General features: G+C 41.3%; 1 protein-coding gene across 3 annotated transcripts in view; it reads right to left on the bottom strand.

Annotated features, from left to right (window-relative positions):
* Positions 1-874: 874 nt before the first annotated feature.
* LOC134439079 (sushi, nidogen and EGF-like domain-containing protein 1) overlaps positions 875-19,528 on the bottom strand; it is an 83,485-nt gene continuing 64,831 nt past the window's right edge. For all 3 annotated transcript variants that reach the window (XM_063188934.1, XM_063188927.1, XM_063188918.1), the window contains 8 exons: positions 19,351-19,371; positions 18,878-19,002; positions 8,638-8,898; positions 7,836-7,934; positions 4,702-4,855; positions 3,854-3,895; positions 3,362-3,444; positions 875-1,778 (listed from right to left, as the gene is read on the bottom strand). In XM_063188934.1, coding sequence (XP_063045004.1) covers positions 1,701-1,778; positions 3,362-3,444; positions 3,854-3,895; positions 4,702-4,855; positions 7,836-7,934; positions 8,638-8,898; positions 18,878-19,002; positions 19,351-19,371 — 863 coding nt within the window. In that variant the 3' untranslated portion in view covers positions 875-1,700. The remainder of the gene's footprint in view (positions 1,779-3,361; positions 3,445-3,853; positions 3,896-4,701; positions 4,856-7,835; positions 7,935-8,637; positions 8,899-18,877; positions 19,003-19,350; positions 19,372-19,528) is intronic.

Below are 19,528 nucleotides of genomic sequence, written 5' to 3'. Positions count from 1 at the left end.
TTAGCCAATGGCAGTGGAGAAGGCAGAGAAAACACTGTCACCAAAGTGTGTGCTAAATAACATTAATAACAGTTCCGATCAGTGGAAATCCAAACATTTTACTCCCTGAATCGGTAAAATGGACTAACATGCATATTATATGACAGCCACCACTTTAACATTGTCAGAGCCAAGATGTAATTTTTTAAAGAAAAAAGCCCATTCATTTTATTCAGAGGCTAGGAAGGTTACCAGCAGAGGGTGATGAGTTTCCTTTCCCTCCCAATTGACCCCTTTACTGTTTGTAAACAGATAGGAATGACGTAATTTGGCTGCATGCGCATCGTTGAAACAGAATTGACCATGCACCGTTAACTTGTACAGAAACTCGACTGGTGTTTTTTTCCGAAATAAGATAACAGATGGTCACACTAACTTCAGATATGCAGTGGGCACCACAGACACAGGCATTCCTGACAATGTTCTCAGTCCAGTCAGTAGTTTAATGTCTTATAGCAACAAACATCTCCTATGCTTCTGGAACAGCTTCTTCCCTCTAAAAATAGCATCACAAGTGTACTTTTCAGAATTTTTCATCAACATACACGCTTCAGGACGCAGGTTTCCTCTTTAGGGTCTGCACTGTCTGTTTGTGTGTGTGTGTTCACAGCCAGTTTTACAAACAACCTCCCCCCCTCCCTATTTTACCCATGCCTGCCTGCAGTTCGAGAGAGTGCAGCCCATTCATTCTGCATAGAGTCTGGACTCCTCCGTTGGCGCCCCTAGAGTGCAGTACCATCCGGAAGAGTGGAGTCTCTCGTAATACCCTTAAAACAGTGAGAACGATGATTCTGAGCAGGTCAATAAATGCAGTGGAGATGAACACTGGGATAAATACGTGTAATATGTACTCGATTAGGCATATATGATTTTAAAAAGTCTGACTTTATCTACCAAAGCAGACATAGGCATATAAGATTTTTTTTTTTTTTTAATCTGACTTTATTTACCACAGCAGACATAATAACATTTGAATTGACTGCTACTGGAAGAAAAAAACATTAAAAGTGTGAAGGGTAATTACTGTATAAAGATTTAGAGTAGAGTTACTTTACAAATCCCCAGGAGGAAATTAATGCCAGTTTAGGGCAGTGCAGCTTTTCAGGAAAGGCATCATGGCAGCACCTTGACAATTACCTAGACCGGCTTTAACTAAACCAGGACAGCTACCAAAAGTCTTTCACTACATACATATACTTGACATGTAGTACAAGCAAAACCCCTAAAATGAACTTTAAGTATTTTTTTCTAACTAAAGAGAAAAATTGGAGGGGGAATATGTTCACGATTTTGTAAGATTATCTTATTAGGTCATTAGGCTTATTAGCTGTCAGATGTTATGAGACCTAAACTTATTATTTATAGTCAAAACTTGGAAAATAGTTAAGTTTTCCTAAAGTGTTGTTACTGGTCAGCTACTGTAGGCCTACTTGGTTGTCAATGGGTAATTAACTACATTTCAACCGACAAAGTAACACAGCTAGCAACTATAGGTTTCAGAAAAGCAGTCCACATCTTTCAACAACTAACACTCTGATGAAATATGCTATGTATAGCTTGCAACCTCTCCATCATCTCTTCTTTCTCCGTCCTCTCTTTATCCTCGCTTGTTTCTCCATCCTCTCCGCTCCTCTCCTCCATGTCTTTTCCTTCTTTCTGTCTCAGGGCAGTTTCTCATAAAAGCTTCGCAGGCGTATCCCAGTGATGTTCACTCCACGCTGTCTCAAGAACTCCCTGAGCTGAAAACACACAGCACACCAAGGTTAAATATTATTATTATTATTATTATTATTATTATTATTATTATTATTATGATGATTGTTATTGTTAAGAAATTCTCTGCATTTTATATATGTATTATTGAAAATATCAAATGTGATAAAAGTATAACCTGTAGTTAGGACTTTTGGCTTTCTATGTTTCTGGTTAAACTTTGGTTAAACTCTGTTCCTGTGCGAGCTCTTGCTGTGAATTATGTGACATCTGTACCATGAGGAGACTTCTCTCCCAAGGTTGTCCCAGACGAGTTACCACTTAGCAGAACTATGACCTTTTATGTTTATTCTTCTTTGACGTGTTCTCCATCAGAGAGGGCCTCCGTGGAAGTTCTACATCAAAGAAGGGGCCTTCGCGGAAGGAGAGACAGACAGACCAAATATAGTAGTTTCTTCCTGTCTTTGTGTGTCTCCTATTTCCTTCTACATATGCATTTTCAGGAAAGATGACGTTAGTGTTTACTTGTTAGAAGTTAATAAAGGCATGCCACCGCTGTTAGCAGACGGGGCTTGTATCATTTCTGTAACATCTCTGTGATGAACAGGACCCCCATTCTGCTGCAGAATGTTAAAAGCTACCTCTGTCTCCTGTGTGGGTTTTCTTTCAGGTTAATTTTGATAAGGTGATACAGTGAGTATATTAACAGTTATTATTATTATTATTACTATAGAGCTCTTCAGCGTTGACGTCAACTTGTATGCGGCGTTTGGACTACCGGTTCCATGGCGATTTTTTACATTGCAAAACGCCATAGAGATTCAGGTTTGGCAAAAATATAAGTTGCACGGCAACAACGAACATTAGCGTGTCCCCGCATCCCTTTCTCATTAGTGGAAGGGATCGTATCACCATGTTGGTGTATTCACATGTTAAATCACGACGATTATAATTCAATATTGCTAACCCCTTTCTGATCATTAAAACTTCCGAACTACATACTTTCCTTTGGTTGCCATGGGTACAACCTTCCGCACGTACATGCCGTTAGATACAGGCGCCGCTTCTGTAGTCACCAAAAGCTTCCGGGTTTAGCATATGGACGCAACATCGTATTTATGTCGAAGTTTGACACAAAATGATCAACCATGTCATACCTACAGCCTATTTTTAACACCCTCGACAGTTTGCGGGGGTTCGCTAAGCGCGTGCTTGCACTCGGAGCTTATTTGAAATTTACCCCTATTCATTCCCAATGGAGGCCGGAAGCCGATAGGAACCAGGACGTCCTTAAATGCTAACATGAAAGACTACAATCTACTACATGCTTCCGCTTCCGCTGAAGAACTCTATTACCACTAAAAATAACAATAATGATCATAATAATGATTATCTTATTATTAATAGTCCTTCACTCACAGACCACAGACTTCACTGTAGTAGTCCTGCTCTACTCACCAAGGTTAAATAGTATTATTATTATTATTATTATTATTATTACTACTACTACTAAAAATAACAATAATGATCATAATAATGATTATTTTATTATTAATAGTCCTTAACTCACAGACCACAGACTTAACTGTAGTAGTCTTACTCTACTCACCTGGGGTAGGATCTGGTCCTCAATCCCAGTCTCATTCAGACGAAGAGATGATGACATCATCAGCCGCATGCCCACAACATAGTCTATGGAAGGGAACATGCTCAGTATGTTACAAACAACCCATAGGTACATGAATGAGAAACCAAGAGTTTTAAAGCGACTTCATATTATATCTGTTTGCTTATTTCACATTTTGCCGGAAGCAGGTAAGAATTAATAATACTTGTGTTGATTTGTCATATCTGTCCACTGAGGGGCGACAAAACCCATAGTGCACGGCCTTCATGTAAAGGTGGACGTGTGACAAGATACATCTGAAACAGTGGAATTCATCTGTTGTGCGACTGTTCTTGCCTTAGTTAAACTGGTTGGTTGTTAAGCACCCTGAGGTCCACCCGGTTACCAGTTCCAAAAACACATGTGTAACTCTGTGAGTTTTTCTGCTGAAGTAAGGTGGTAAAAATATGAATCTGAATGGAGAAGGCTACTTACCTAACCCAGGTGTGTCGTCAGGTTGTACTGAAGGATACGAGCCTGCCAAAGAGCACATGGACAACAGAATGGGCTCAGATCACAACTCACATCCCTCATCATGATCATGTAACATAAAGGAGATTTCTGGCCAATTTCAACATGCCTTTGCGTTCCTCACTCTACCCTTGGCTTGCCAGTATCTCAAGACGCCGGATATATTTGGTCAGCTAATGGTTTTCTTAACCTGGCTCTTACCAGACCCTCGTGTATTTCAGCTGATGGGGGGCATGGGTTTGGTAACCTTGCTCTTGCCAGACCCTTGTGTATTCCCCGCTTGGCTTTGGAGAATTTTCAGACCCAGCCGAACTAATCGGGATTTTCAGAGATGTGACGTAGGCAAAGTTTAAACGTAGTTGAAAAGGGGGAAATCAGTTGTTGCAGACAACAATGGCCGCTCGCATGGATGCACTCATCAACATCTATTCTGTCTCTGATGTTCGAATCTGCGAGTAGTTAAAGAAGCATGTCATTATAAATATCAGACAAGGGGTTTCTCCAGTCACATGCCGTTCGTTAACATACTCATTGAAACATCTTAACAGACTAAGATTCTGGATTGGTATTTGGAGTATGTTAAAACATTTAAAAAATATATTAAATAAACCCATGCCCCCATTAGCTGTCCAGTATATTGGAAAGGGCTGAACAAAAAATACCATGTCTTCGGCTACTGTGCACTACTGTCCTCAGGTGCTGTCATGCCTTCGGGTTTGTGCGTTCAATAAAACTGCATGTTAAACTTGGCGATGATATTTAACAGTTCAATTTTCACTGTAAATACAATCATGAAGAAAGCAAATGCTCACAGCTGAAGTCTGACTGAAATGAGGCTGGAATGACCCATCGTCCTGCCACATTGACGTTGCTGGAGGTCTTCAAGCTCACCGCATCAATAGTGTCATTTGGAAAGCAGCTTGGATTTAGATCTAGAAGACCAAGCTCATTGCGTGTATATGAAACCTGAAGAGGAAAAGGAGCAAAGGAGGTGTAAGAACCCAAAACGTAATAACTGCCCATAACGTAATAATTTGGGGCCATTTGAAACGTAATAAAGCCCAAAACGTAATAACTTGCCCATAACGTAATAACACTTCCCTACCCATAACGTAATAATATTCTAATTGCTAATGCTAATATTATGCTAATAACTTCCAGTACCGTAATCATTCGTGCCCATTTGAAATGTAATAAAGCCAATGACGTAATAAGTTGCCAATAACATAGTCATATTACTACTTTACCAATAATGTAATAACATTCTGTTAATATAATATTCTGAGGTATTTGGCAGGCATTATTTGCCTTACAATAACTTAAAAAAGCTCCTTTTTTACTTTTTACATTCACCTTAAAAAATGACCAAATACATCCTGTTTAGGAGAGGGTTGAGTAAATCTGCTGTCTGCCAGCATTATTAGCCTACATTATGGGCAGGTTATTCAGAGGTATGTAGCACAGATGACACAGATGACTGTTCATATTTCGTCTCACCTCCAGTATTGTCACAACACATAACAGTAACTGGATATTTTAATCTGTTATCCTCTGGATTTCCTATGTATGAAATCAAATAGTCTTACTACTACTACGTTTTTTAGTTATAATAATTGGGAGGGAAAGTGGAAAACAGCGATCCTAGCGGTTACGTTCCAAACACCAGGATGATCCTATTGAAACTCCCATAGACAAGTTTTTAAAAAAATCCCACAAAGATATGACTTGGAACTATAACACCAGACACATTTTTCAGCGTACACAATAGCATGAACTACTACCTGTGAAAATCTCAAGTCATTTTTTGCCCTTTTAGGAAAAATAGAAATTGTGCCAATCTGGTCGGAAACGGACTACAGCTCCCAGCATGCTGTGCTTCGCGCCTCGTTGACAACACAGAGAAACAAATGAACGCGAACGAACGCAAGTTCTTCGCATATCTTCACATTCTTGTAATCCTATGAGTTCCACATTGTCTTCTTATTACACATATATACACGCGATCATTTTGGTATGGTTTTAAATTCTCTAGTAGATATGATGGCTTCTGTGGTGACGAGTAACCACCTCTCTGGCTCATGTTTGGCTATGCTAATTTGGCTATGCTAATTACATGGAGTAAACAAGCCACACATGCCAGTCAGTGTAGTTCTGTATTAGCTTTTTAAAGAATATTAAAATCAGCTCAGATCAGTGAAAAACTGAACATTTTACCACCTGGTTCGATAAAACGGGCCAACATGCCCATAATATGACTGCCACTACTTCTACTTCGTCGTCAGGGCCGAGATGTAATTTTTCACAGAAAAAAAACATTCATTTGTTGCAGGGGGTTGGAACGTTGCCAGCAGGGGGCGATGAGATTACTTTCCCTCCCTATGACAAACACATACAGTATTCTCAATTTTATCAGTAAAATAGTAATGTGCATTGCAAACACTGAACTCATCTGTGCTACATACCTTTCTGAAAACCTCGGCCAACAACGTAATAACCTGCTCTTGTTATTACCTCCGCCAAGGAGGTTATGTTTTTGGTCGCGTTGGTTTGTCTGTTTGTTTTTTGTCTGTCAGCAGGATGACTCAAAAAGTTATGAATGGATTTGGATGAAAAATCGTGGAGTTGTTGGAAATTACAAAAGGAACAAGTTATTACGTAAATTATGGTGGTGATCCGGATCATTTCATATTGAGCCGAATGTTATTACGTTATGGGTAGGGAAGTGTTATTACGTTATGGGCAAGTTATTATGTTATGGGCTTTATTACGTTTTAAATGGGCCCAAATTATTGGGTCATGGGCAGTTATTATGTTATGGGCAGTTATTATGTTATGGGCAGTTATTACATTTTGGGTTCTTACAGGGGGTCAGGACTGTTTTCTTCAACAGCAATATTAACTACAAATGCAGTCACAGGGTATATACATCAATCTTGAAGTCAAATTTACTACCATTTAATACCCTTTTTCACTACCTTTAGATTTTGTTTACAACCATCACGACACTCTGATGCAAGTATTAACAAGACATCTTTTGTAATTTCTACCTCCTTAACATTACATTACACTTTCGTTTTTTGCACAAAGACGCCCGAAAGGGAGCAGTGTGGCGGGACGGTACCATGCTCAGGTTACCTCAGTCATGGAGGAGGATGGGGGAGAGCACTGGTTAATTACTCCCCCCACCAACCTGCCAGGTTGACAACCTGACGCCCTGATTGCGTACCCATGACTGCCCTCAGATACAGAATCATCCATTTTTTTGGTCAAAATGGTACAACTTACAAAAAATAATACCTAGTTTTCCGAAAAATAATACCTTTATAGCAAATTTACTACTTTTAAGGCCATTAAATTTTGGCTTTTTAATTTATCACCTTTTAATACTTTTTAAAACCCTGCATACACCCTGAGTCAGAGAGTGCAAGACCTCTGCCAAGGAAGCTGTTTGACAGAACATGTTACTATGTTCCCCCTATTTTCCCCCCCAAGTCTTTCTGCCTTCTTTTTGTGGGGTGAGAAACTGAAATGTCAAAATTCGTCCTATCCCACAATGGTGAAGAATCTTTTAAAAACATCCTGGATCCGGATCACCACCATAATTTACGTAATAACTTCCTTTTGTCATTTCCAACAACTCCACGATTTTTCATCCAAATCCGTTCATAACTTTTTGAGTCATCCTGCTGACAGACAAAAAACAAACAGACAAACCAACGTGACCAAAAACATAACCTCCTTGGCGGAGGTAATAACAAGAGCAGTCAGAGATGGTAACTTGGCCCCCTGACCAATGCTAGATGCTGTGTGATGCTGTGCGTTTAGTGCCACCCGCAGGAGACTCTACACACTGCGAGCAGACAAACAGACCTCCAGATGGCCAGGTAAGAAATCAAATGAAATAACAATACAAGCATAGTATATGAAATGTGTTTCATTATCTCACCTGTAGTCGTCCTAATGGGGGAGGTGAAATAACACCGTAGTTCAGTAAGACAAATGATACGGCACCGTCAGAAATCAGAACCACCTGGAATGTTGCCTCCTGAAAATCAGTAAGAGAGACAGACAGATAGACAGAGAGAGGGAGAGAGAGAGAGAGAGAGAGAGAGAGAGAGAACACGGAGAATAGGGAGAGATAGATAATGTGAACAATGTACTTTTGTACTTTTTCTTCATTGGCTACACTGAACTCATTGATACTTTTATAACACCCAATAAACGTCAAAATCACAAGGATATCAGACCACACTCCATTATCATGTTCAAAGGGGATGCTCTTAATTTTCTTTATTAATCAGAGCCATGGAAGTAAAACCTCAGTGTTCCATTTTTACATAACAATGGCAGCTCATGGAGCCTTTGAGGCACAGATCGCCATTGACGTTGTTCCAAAATAGTTCCAGGAATTGTCCGAGGAACACAGAAAGTGTAGGTAAATGTAGTTCATTTTAATTCATTTTTTACTTCATCTTTGCTTATTATGTGGTGGTTCTATCTATGTTAGCCTCTGGCAAACAGAAAGACGCTGCCTAGAATTATTTGAATCCTCTTGAATCATGTCACCAACCGACTTCCTGTATCCCAATTGTCACAACTCTGAGTGTGGTGTGTGCTTAACAGATGTTAAACCAATCAGAGCTCTGAAGGTTTACAATTACCTTCAGGAGGCAGACGTGCATTTTTCATTAGTCAGTCATAGTAGTTGCTGTCATGATGTAGCATTGTTGATAGCAGAATGGACTTACTTGGTCATTGGTTACTGAGGCGTTGTTGTTATCATGCACCACTCTGTCCCAAGTGGCCACAAACACCCAGGACGCAGTGAAGGTCTCTTTGGGGAAGTAGGAGTTGATGTCTCGAGTTGCAGTGGTAAGGACATCACCTGTGGTGTACTGCTGATAAGAAATGTTACCTCTCTCACTATAGTCTATAGTTGTTCTAATGGGGAAGATGAAATCTTGAGTTGTAGGTGGTTCAAAGAAGTTAAGGTATCCATGGAAAACCACCTGAAAAAAAGAAAAACAGTGAGTTGTACCTTAACCCAGTAAAGTGTTTTCAGTGACTATTACAGAGGGGTACCGTTTGTTTCGTCTAATGAATTGTTCTGAGGGGACCATTCGTATAAAACCTGGGACCATTCGTATAAGACATGGGATATTTCGTCTAGGACGTTCTGTCTACCACAAAGACCTATGCAACGTCCTTAAATTTGAACTAAACATCCTTAGGTTTCAACTAAATGTCCCTTCAGGCTGCTTATTTTGTTTTTGTTTTTGTTGATTTAAAAATGTAAATCAGCTGTTATTAACGCTCATTTTAACTGTCTTTGTTGATTTAAAAATGTAAGTCAACTGTTTTTAATGCTCATTTTGAAAGTTCTTGAGCAATTATTTTATTTGTATTACCTTTCACTTTCTTAAGAATTTGTACGTGTCAGATGTAGGCTACTTGTAATTTGCACTCTCGCTGGAATGGTTGCTTCTCACGTGCGGGATGACTAGACATAAAACAAAACCGACTGGTTTAAACACACAAACGGTTACATTTTGCGCATACAAAATAGACACAATCCCCAACACATATCCCCAGCACAATATTGCGACACACACTTTGCACAATGATAGGCCTACTAAATGAGTTCAATGTTCTTGCAACACTTTTCCCAAGAAAAGTCAGTTTTCACTTCGAGATTCCAGAGCAAATCAGCTGGTAGCCTACTGCGCTGCTCGCTTGCTGGTCAATAAACGTTGAACTGAACCGTCTTGTGTGCGTGTGTGCATGTGTGTACCAATGTATGTCCATGCCACACGATGCACAGACAGTAGCCTACCAACACCAAATAATAAAGACTGCGGTCAGATGAGTCCGCAAGGAGGACTGTGATGTTAGGTTTTCTGAGAAAAAATTGGGTCCTCATGACAACGACAGGCTTGCTGAAAACGACGACGAACACATTCGGAATAGCCTACACATTTCTTTTAGTGTGAAGTTGTTGAGAATAAAGTGTTCGCTAATGGCCGTGATCGTCCATGCTCTTATCATGCAAATGACATGTCATGCAGGCAAGGGCGTCCGTTTGATTTCAAAAGTGCTGGCCCAGACAATTATCATAAACCTGAGTAAGGTTTGAAAAGTGCTGGGTACAAGTAAATAAGTAAAGATAATGTGGCCATATTAAAAATGAAAAGCCATCTGCGCTGTCTTGTTTATTTCTGATATCCTGCGCTGAAGTCATCTTTATCAACGCAACAGTAACTGATTGGTTAACCCATCATAACTACATGTAGCCTTGCATAATGGTGCACGTCAATTTGTTGTCATAACTTCGCTCTGTCCCTTTTGATTTTCAAGCAATTCATCCCTTTTGTCATTGTCCCTGTTTTACTGTTAGTCTTATGGACCTAGGGCGTATCGACCACCATTATTTGCCTGAAACCTGCAACCTAAATACTGCGTCACATGCAGCATTCTCTGTGTCAAAGGAACCCTTTCTCCGCACCTGTGCAGCATTCTCCTTATCGCTCCTAGAATGGCAATACATGTTGGCAGACTTTATTTGGCATAATTCACAATCATCTGGATATATTTGGCTAGGTTACTCAGCAAAGCACAGCATTAACGTTAGTGAGGTAACTTTTGGCGTGCTGATACAAGCACCAACGGTGAATCAAGACGCAGAATATTGATGTACTCCCAAGCATACTGAAAAGGTCCATAGCCATTGTGTTCAACGCCCTTTTATACATTCAAATGCTCCCGCTAAAGACATCTCCTCGAGTCAACGATGAAGTGCTACCGTAGTGCACATCCCACCTAGCAGCCACGACGTAGGAAAAAAATCCCCCTGGCTAGTTCTCGGCGCAAGCTCCACGACCAGTTGCAACTTGTCCTTTAGTGCGTGCTCGAGTGAGTGTGTCTGTTCCCTCCATACTCGTTTGTTCCCTCCATACAGCTAATCAGAATGTCAACTTTGTGCAAGCCATTAACATCAGTGAAAAGGGTTAGACTGCCTTCTCACAGTGGGATATCTGCTTGAGTTTTAGGACTTTGCTCATGCAGCCGCTCATTGTTAGCAGAGGATTGAGCGTAAAATATAGTCTATTTGCCGTTATGCATCGCAGTTATATTTTAATAAAAATATGAACTTTCTATAATATACAGCTGCTTTAGGGAGGGAAATAAAATCTTCATTCGACATAGACTACCACGACAAGTTACCGTTTGGGTCGCAGTTGGATGTTTATTCAGTGGAATTATGTGCGTAATATCAGCTCCATCCATCAAATGCAGCACAATCCCCGTTACTTTCACGTGAGGTTCAAATGGACATTACTCGACAAAAATGCAATTCTGAGTACCAACAACTGAAGTAGGCTACAACATATGTACCACATATATGGGATTACCATCCAGATTTGGTGCAATTTGAGGACAAATTTGAATAGGCCAACTGTGACTTTGAATCACTTATTTCCCGGGATTCCCGGGATACGGTTTGTCTTTTCCTGGGATTTGATTCATGTCCTTTTCTTTATTTACCGTGCGTTATGCCCAGCTTTTATTGAATACAGCGCAGGTTTTGAAGTTCACCAAACGAGCATCAACTTTGTGCAAGTCATGCAGTGAGAAAGGTTAGATACCTTCTCACATAGCCTACCATCTCTTTTTTTTTACCAGCACTGACCTGTACACGGTTTCATTTATTAACTCATTGCACTTTCTGCCTAAATGATAAATAAAGTGCTTGCATTGACACGCTGTTGTTTTAATTTCACATTTTTTTCATGTTCGCTTAGTATGTTTTATCGAATTAGCCATGGATGCAGGATCATTCACTGGACTGGACACTATTGTAAGAGGTGAAATTTAGACCACAATTCAGGAACGACAGACAACAGGAGTAAAAGTTATGGTAGTTTTATTTTTATAATTTCATAACATAGGCCTTCAATTAGGAGGGAAAACCCCCACAATATCCATGGAGCCAGCAGCGTCTGTAAACTGCTATCGTCTTTGAATAAATGAATAAATAATCACAATCTGGAGACAGTCGGACGATAGTAGCCTACAAAAGTTAAGTTAAGTTACACACTCAGCCACTGCTGCCGGATGTGGGCTCGTCAATTACTTAATTCAACTATAACACGCGCAATATCCTACCTAAATGCAACTTACCCACAGTTCCCAAAGCGACCGGCCGCACGCAATGGATACCTACAGCCCATGTCCCGGCACGACAGCTTGTAGCAGACAGCTCAGTAGCCCTGCCCCACCCCAGCGCACCAGTCTACACTATTGTCCGAGTGTTGTTATTTCAAGAAAGCAAACTGTCACTGTCCGCCGGCCGCTGACGTGACATCTTTTATTAACACTAGTATTTTTTTAACAAGTGAGGAGTTCGTTGATAGTTTCTTTTAAGGGTAAAGTAGCCTACTCTTTAGGCTAGCGCTGCCTCCTCCAGCCAACCATCCGGCGCACAGTGTTCAGCCTGTAGCAGGATCGATAGGCTAATGATGATGGTCAGGGCGCACATCAGTGCTTGGGTTGTCTATGTTTTTTTCTGGAATACTGTCGCCGATCAGATAGAAATGATCCTGTTATGAACCCGAGTTTAGTAGATATCGCGCAGTGAACGAGGCAGCCTGCAAACAGTTTGAAGCGCAATGTGGCTAGAAAGTTAGAAAGTAGCCAAACTCTGTTGCTTGTTAACCTTTTTAAATTATGAGCGTAATGGTGGGGTGGCGTCCGCGCCAATGTCATATCCTGAGCGTATCGCTCGGTGCGTAATTCCAAGAGCAGTATAATGAAAGGGACGAAAAGGAAGATGATGGGCTAGACCCGAACGTTTGTCCCCTGTCTGTTGGTTTTATTTACTTTTTTCGGCTTTGTTTAATACAGTTTTTGATTCTGCATTCAGCTCCAGTGTGCGACTCCTTTCTTTCTTTTTAAATTATGAGCGTTCCACGAACTATCTTTCGTTGTGCACGCTATAATATGGCAATAAACCTGTTACTATAAACTACTGGTTAGCTATGTATGCTTTCTAATGTTGGTAAAGGCGGGATAAGCGGGATAATGTAGCCTATTGTCCACACGTGACTACGGAAAATATAGTGCAGAAGAGCTGAAGGATGTCTTCACAGACATCTTTAACATCTCTCTGGAGCAAGCAGTCATCCCATCACTTTTCAAAGCTGCTACCATCATACCTGTGCCGAAGAAATCATCACCATCATGCTTCAATGACTACCGTCCTGTAGCACTGATGCCCATAATCATGAAGTGCTTCGAACGGCTAGTCCTGTCACACATCAAAGCCACCCTACCCCCCACCCTAGACCCCTACCAGTTCGCATACCGAGCCAAGCGATCCACGGAGGATGCAATTTGCTCTGCCCTCCATCCAGCCCTCACCCACTTGGACAATAAAGACTCATATGTGAGAATGCTGTTCATTGACTTCAGTTCAGCATTCAATACCATAATACCACAACAACTCATCAGAAAACTGGACAAACTAGGTTTCAGCACCTCCCTCTGCAACTGGCTGCTGGACTTCCTGATGCAAAGACCACAAGCAGTACGGGTAGGGAACAACACCTCGAGCACCCTGACCCTGAGCACGGGGGCTCCGCAAGGTTGTGTTCTCAGCCCCCTGCTGTTCACGCTGCTGACACACGACTGCACAACGACCCACAGCACTAACCATCTAGTGAAGTTTGCGGATGATACAACACTGGTGGGCCTCATCACCAAGGGCGATGAGACTCACTACAGAGAAGAAGTAGACCTGCTGGCCAGATGGTGCAAAGACAACAACCTCCTGCTGAATGTCAACAAGACCAAGGAGATTGTTGTCAACTTCCAAAGGGTCCAAAAACAACTGCCACCACTGACCATCGACGGCGATGCTGTGGAGAGAGTGAGCAGCACCAAGTTCCTTGGAGTGCACATCAGCGACGACCTCTCTTGGACCACCAACACTACATCACTGGCGAAGAAGGCCCATCAGCGTCTCTACTTCCTGCGCAAACTAAAGAAGGCAAGTGCTACACCCTCCATCATGACAACATTCTACAGAGGAACCATAGAGAGCGTCGTGTCCAACTGCATCACAGTGTGGGGAGGAAGCTGCACGGAGAAAAACAGGAAGACACTCCAGCGTGTTGTGAACACAGCGAAGAAGATCATTGGAGTACCACTCCCCTCCCTGCAGGACATTTACACCACACGCCTCACCCGGAAAGCACTGATGATCATCAAAGACACAAGCCACCCTGCACACAAACTGTTCAGCCTCCTGCCCTCTGGAAAGAGGTACAGGCGCCTCCGTTCCCGTACCACCAGGCTGGCGAGCAGCACAATGCACCAAGCGATCAAGATGCTGAACACTCAACCCACTCTCCCTCCAATGTCAGCCTCTAGCCAGCAAGGCCACTGACAACCCCCCCCCCATCCCCCACCACCATATCTGCGACTGAACATTCCACCTGCAGTACTATACTTGTGACTGAACTTTCAACCTGCGCTAACTCACAACACGCACACACACGCACACGCACACACACACACACACACACACACACACACACACACACACACACACACACACACACACACACACACACACAAGCACACTGCACTTTCTGCACTAAACCCAAACATACACACACTGACACACACACACACACACACACACACACACACACACACACACAGACACACGAACACACACACAAGACGCACAACGCACCTTCTACCTGCACTAAACACATACACACACACACACACACACACACACACACACACACACACACACACACACACACACACACACACTGCTGCTGGTGTACTTGACAGACCTTTTAATATTTATTTTTCTTCAAAATGCTACTATTACCATGTCAGAACGCTATAAAGGACTTTTTTTAGGAAAAGCACAAAAGCACAACAAATACCTCTTAATGTATGTCCTCTACAAGTCTTCTGTCTTGCACTTTAAATGTCTGTATGAGCACTGTCTATGTCCATACTGTCTTAAGTCCATGTATAAGTACTGTCTATGTCTATACTGTCTATGTCCTTACCTAGATTAGTCTATGTCTGTATGGGAAAGCAAGAAATGTAATTTCAAATTCTTTGTATGACCAGTGCATGTAAAGAAATTGACAATAAACCTACTTGACTTGATATGTCCTTCGAAGCAGAATAACAGCACTCTGCCTTCGGCATCGGGGGTGTTATTCGCCCCGTTTTTCTTATAGTCACGTGTGGACAATACATCATCCCTTAGCTTTAAATTACTGTTGTAGGCCTACATTTTAAAACATTTCGTCGATATTGCAGCGGTGCAACCGACTGTAGTTTTAAGTTACGAGATGGGCGCCAGTCAGGCAGCAATAAGACTGCCGATACCTTTCCAAAAATGAATACAAATCAGTGACCAACACATTAGAAATAACTCAGATCGTCACAAGGAATATCTTTTCTTATTTTAGTAGTGCACATTTGCATAACCCTTGTTTGCAGACTTCAAATTGGAACAGCTCACATCAATGTCTGGCTTTAGCGATTCTTGTGAATGGTGATCTTCTCAGCGCACACTTCATGGTTCCCTCTCTCTTGCTCTCTCGGCTTGTTGCTTCCTGACAGTCTCACCCGCCATTTGAAATTAACCCCAATTTATAGGCTGCACATGTAATGCACAGGGGGTAACGCTGCTATCTCACTCCGGAGGAGGCAGATGCAGTCAGTTACAATATAGTATATATAAAATAGGCTATAAAATAGGCCAAATGATAAAAAAGGCAGCCTGAACTAAAATGAATTAAAAAAAAAAAAAAATAGAGACGCACGCACTTTCTACATGGTTCGATTTTTGTTTTCATTGCATTGTGGTGGTAGGCACACACGTTTGATAAAATATAAAAATAATAGGCTAATAAAATAGGCAGACTGAACTAAACGTCTGCCCAGTTACACGAAAGGTCTGCATGGGTTGAACGTAACGTCCTTAGGTCTTCCACGAAACGTCCTCAGGTACTCTACGAAACGCCCCATGCCTTCTACGAATGGTCCCAAGTTTTATATGAATGGTCCCCTCTGAACAAGTCATTAGACGAATCGTCTTGCAACCTTACAGAGCTGCATGCACAGCGTGCGTTAAGGGGCTACCACCTGCCTAAGAGGTAGAGTATGTAGGATTGTGGCCAATGAAGGTATTGCAATTGTGCTACCCATTGCTACTGATACCCATTCCCAAATTTGATATTTTCATGAATATTTACTGGCATCTAAAGATGTTTATTAGTTGAAATTCAATATGGCATACACAGAGATAATAAAATGCTTAATGTAAAAGTGTAATAAATACTTAAGCCATAATAGTCATTATAAATACTTAGAAATTGATGGTGGTGGAAAATACTAATGGCAAATATTTGTGAATGGGCAGCGTATTAACAAACTGGGTACTCTGCCTTTAATACCGTTTTAAATGTGTCTACTGTAAAAATGTGTAGTTCTTCAAAGAATCTTCCGTTGCCACTGTGGGGGAGCCAACTTTTTTTCTTCAAACCCTAAGAGTTGTAAAAACTCCAAGGTTCGTTAGAAAACTCTTAGTTCTTCCACACTCTTAAATACAAGTTTCCGAAAGAGCCTTTGGGGTCCTCAGTAACTTTCAAGAAGACCTTGTGCCTCTTCCAACAACTACTTTATCACCTATCAGTTCCTTAGAGAATGTTAAAGGTGGTGGCTTTTTGTTCTGTATTACACATTTAAACTATTATCCATTGTATTTTACTTGGTTGGGTACTACAAAAACAATACCTATGGAAAAAGTGCAGTTATTCTTTTCCCATAAAGCAATATACTGTATGACTTCACATTGGGGGCTGGAGACTAGAGCTGGGCGGTATACCGTTAAAAAAAACGTGATCTCGGTTTACACTACACAAGGTTCTCTTTTTGATGAGAGACGGTTTTGTTGTTGTTTATAGCCTACTATGTTATGTGCGTGAGCTTCATACTCCGTGTCACACTTCCAAAGATTCTTCTAATTCATAAGTCTCTGACACTTCATTTCAACTCTGCTATGTCCACTGTTGTTGCTGTTCTACTAGGGAATGTCACCACAATGTAAGATGTTGATTGAACTAATAAAATAATTGGTTAATCGTGCTAGAGGCTAGTGAGAGTGAAACATGAACACACATAGCATGGATGAATCATGACAAACATTTCAATTAATTTAGCCTACCTTTGATCTCACAAAGTTAAATAAAAGGCAATTCTATGTGGTGCTATGTTAACAGGCTACAACAGTTATCTGATTCTTAACTGTAATTTTAATTACCATCCCAACTGTGTGTGCAGCACTGCTGTTAAGACCAGAGACTGCTCATAAGCTAAAGTAGCCTAGCTTTCAAATGCAATGGGCAGACAAGATACATTGCTACGTTGCTATATTTGTTTGAAATGATTTGGGGGCAAAATAGGAGCGAAACACATCGCAATATGACACAACGTACCGGACAAAATACCTTCTACGTTGGATTTGGACTTTAATTCAAAGACAATATGCACACAATGTCAAGTAAATCCGTTTGTTTTCCGTGTCTGTCTTCAGTCTGTTTTGTTTCTGTCCCACTGTTGTTTACTCGCTAGTCCAGCGGCAGCAGCGCAACACACCGGATGTGTTGCCAGGTGTAGAACGACAAATAAGCAATTAGTGTTGCCAGGTGTGGAACGAAATAAGCTGTTTAGGGTTGTCTTGAAAAAAGCCCAAAACAGCTGCTTATAATCATTTAACCCTTCTTCCTTGAAAAATCTATGGCACCCTGGTCAAGATTGTAGGCTATTTTATGAAATGCTGCATTTTCTCTAATTTGAGACTTTGTTGGATAGGGAAATGTAAACTATAAATTATAAAAAATATTATTGAAATTAAAAAATTATAAAATATAAATGGAGATTAATTTAAATTCATGATTTTATCTCATTTAACATTTAATTTCAGTCTTTTCCTCAGAAAGATTAAGATTTGGGGGGAAATCGTCGCATATCAAAAAAACGTACAGAAAACCGTGATATCAATTTTCATCAAGAAAACCGTGATGCAAATTTTTTCCAAAACCGCCCAGCCCTACTGGAGACTAAAGATTCTATCGCCTCTCTGCTGAGGGGGAGGCCCCAATGTGACATCATCACTAAAGAGTATTCTGTTATTAAATAAAGGTCAATACGTATGGAATAGCGGCCAACGAGGTGTCCCGATATCAAGGGAAAGAATGGACGAGGCGGAGCGTTCTAAACAGCCCGACGGCGCAGCCGAAGGGCTGTTCGCTTTGCCAAGTCCATTTTCCCTTGATATCAGGACACCTCGAAGACCGCTATTCCGCTTATCACCCGGTTACCAGCAGCTTCGTGAGAAAGTAGATTCACCACTGCGCTTGGTACGTTGCTATGGGCACCACTTCATAATCTAGTGAGACGCGCCTCTGTCAGAGGCATGTAAGGACGCGCGCAGAATGTTGGGGTGACTTGACAACCAAATGCAATAGAATTGACGACTGGGTTTTTGACTTGACAACCAGACGCGATGGAACTAACGACGCGGTCTTGACTAGACAACCAGATGCGATAGAACTAGTAACGGCACTTCGCCAGAAAGTTAGAAAAGAATCAACTTGGACGCCCGCACGCCCGCATGACATAGGTGTCCTGCTACCGGGGAATAAAGGGCACCTGCTCAGCCAATCAGTACACGTTCCGTCTGCCCACTGGGTGATAAAGGGACTCTAACACCATTTCAGAAAAATGTCAATGTTTACCATGTCTTGAGTGCTTGAAGTAGCTAGTAATCATCAGTGGAGGCTAATCTGCACAACAATATTTAAGGGTCCTCAGAGAACTTTCCCCACAAGGGGAGGATCTTTTCATTTTCAAGTTTGGAATGTGCTCGGGTTAATATTCAACAATGCTTACATAAACCTGCTGGTACGTCTGATTGAAGTAAGGGAATGGCTGCAGCAGGGTAACATTTTGTACCGGGTCTGATGGGTGTGGCAGGAACGTGTCTCCTGCAGCTGATCCAAATGGATAAAATGCACCTGATGGAGCAGAAACAAACATCAGTTAAAATCAGATACACGATAGCCAGGTAAACAAACAAACAAACAAAATAAACACATGCACTACAGATCTATATCACTCATTGTATACAATGTCTAATGGCACACAGTGTGGTATTATCAACTTAAATAGCAAATGTGAGTTTTGGACAGCATTATCCCTATTTTCTTTCCAGGAATGCACATCAGCTATTAATGTTATACTGGTGCTACACATCTGTATGCACAGGCCTACTTTCACCCCTTATTCGGTATTGATGTATACAGACATGCAATTAATGTAATGGCAGGTGGGTATGTTAGATAGGAGAGGAGAGAGGAGCCTACCCTGGGCATTGGTGCACACACCTGCGGAAATGCAAATACATTAGCATCTATGACACATTAACTACGATGACACATTGGCAATGATGCTTAAGCAGTAGTGATATTTAATTGGTGGATCAAAATGACACTGTAAGTGCCTTTATTAGTGTGAAGTGTTTCCCAAATCAACAGCAATATG

The sequence above is a fragment of the Engraulis encrasicolus genome, chromosome 2 (genome assembly GCF_034702125.1).
Source record: "Engraulis encrasicolus isolate BLACKSEA-1 chromosome 2, IST_EnEncr_1.0, whole genome shotgun sequence".
Lineage (NCBI taxonomy): Eukaryota > Metazoa > Chordata > Actinopteri > Clupeiformes > Engraulidae > Engraulis > Engraulis encrasicolus.
Note: the sequence above shows the minus strand (reverse complement) of the source record. Positions and strands in the feature narration are given on the sequence as shown.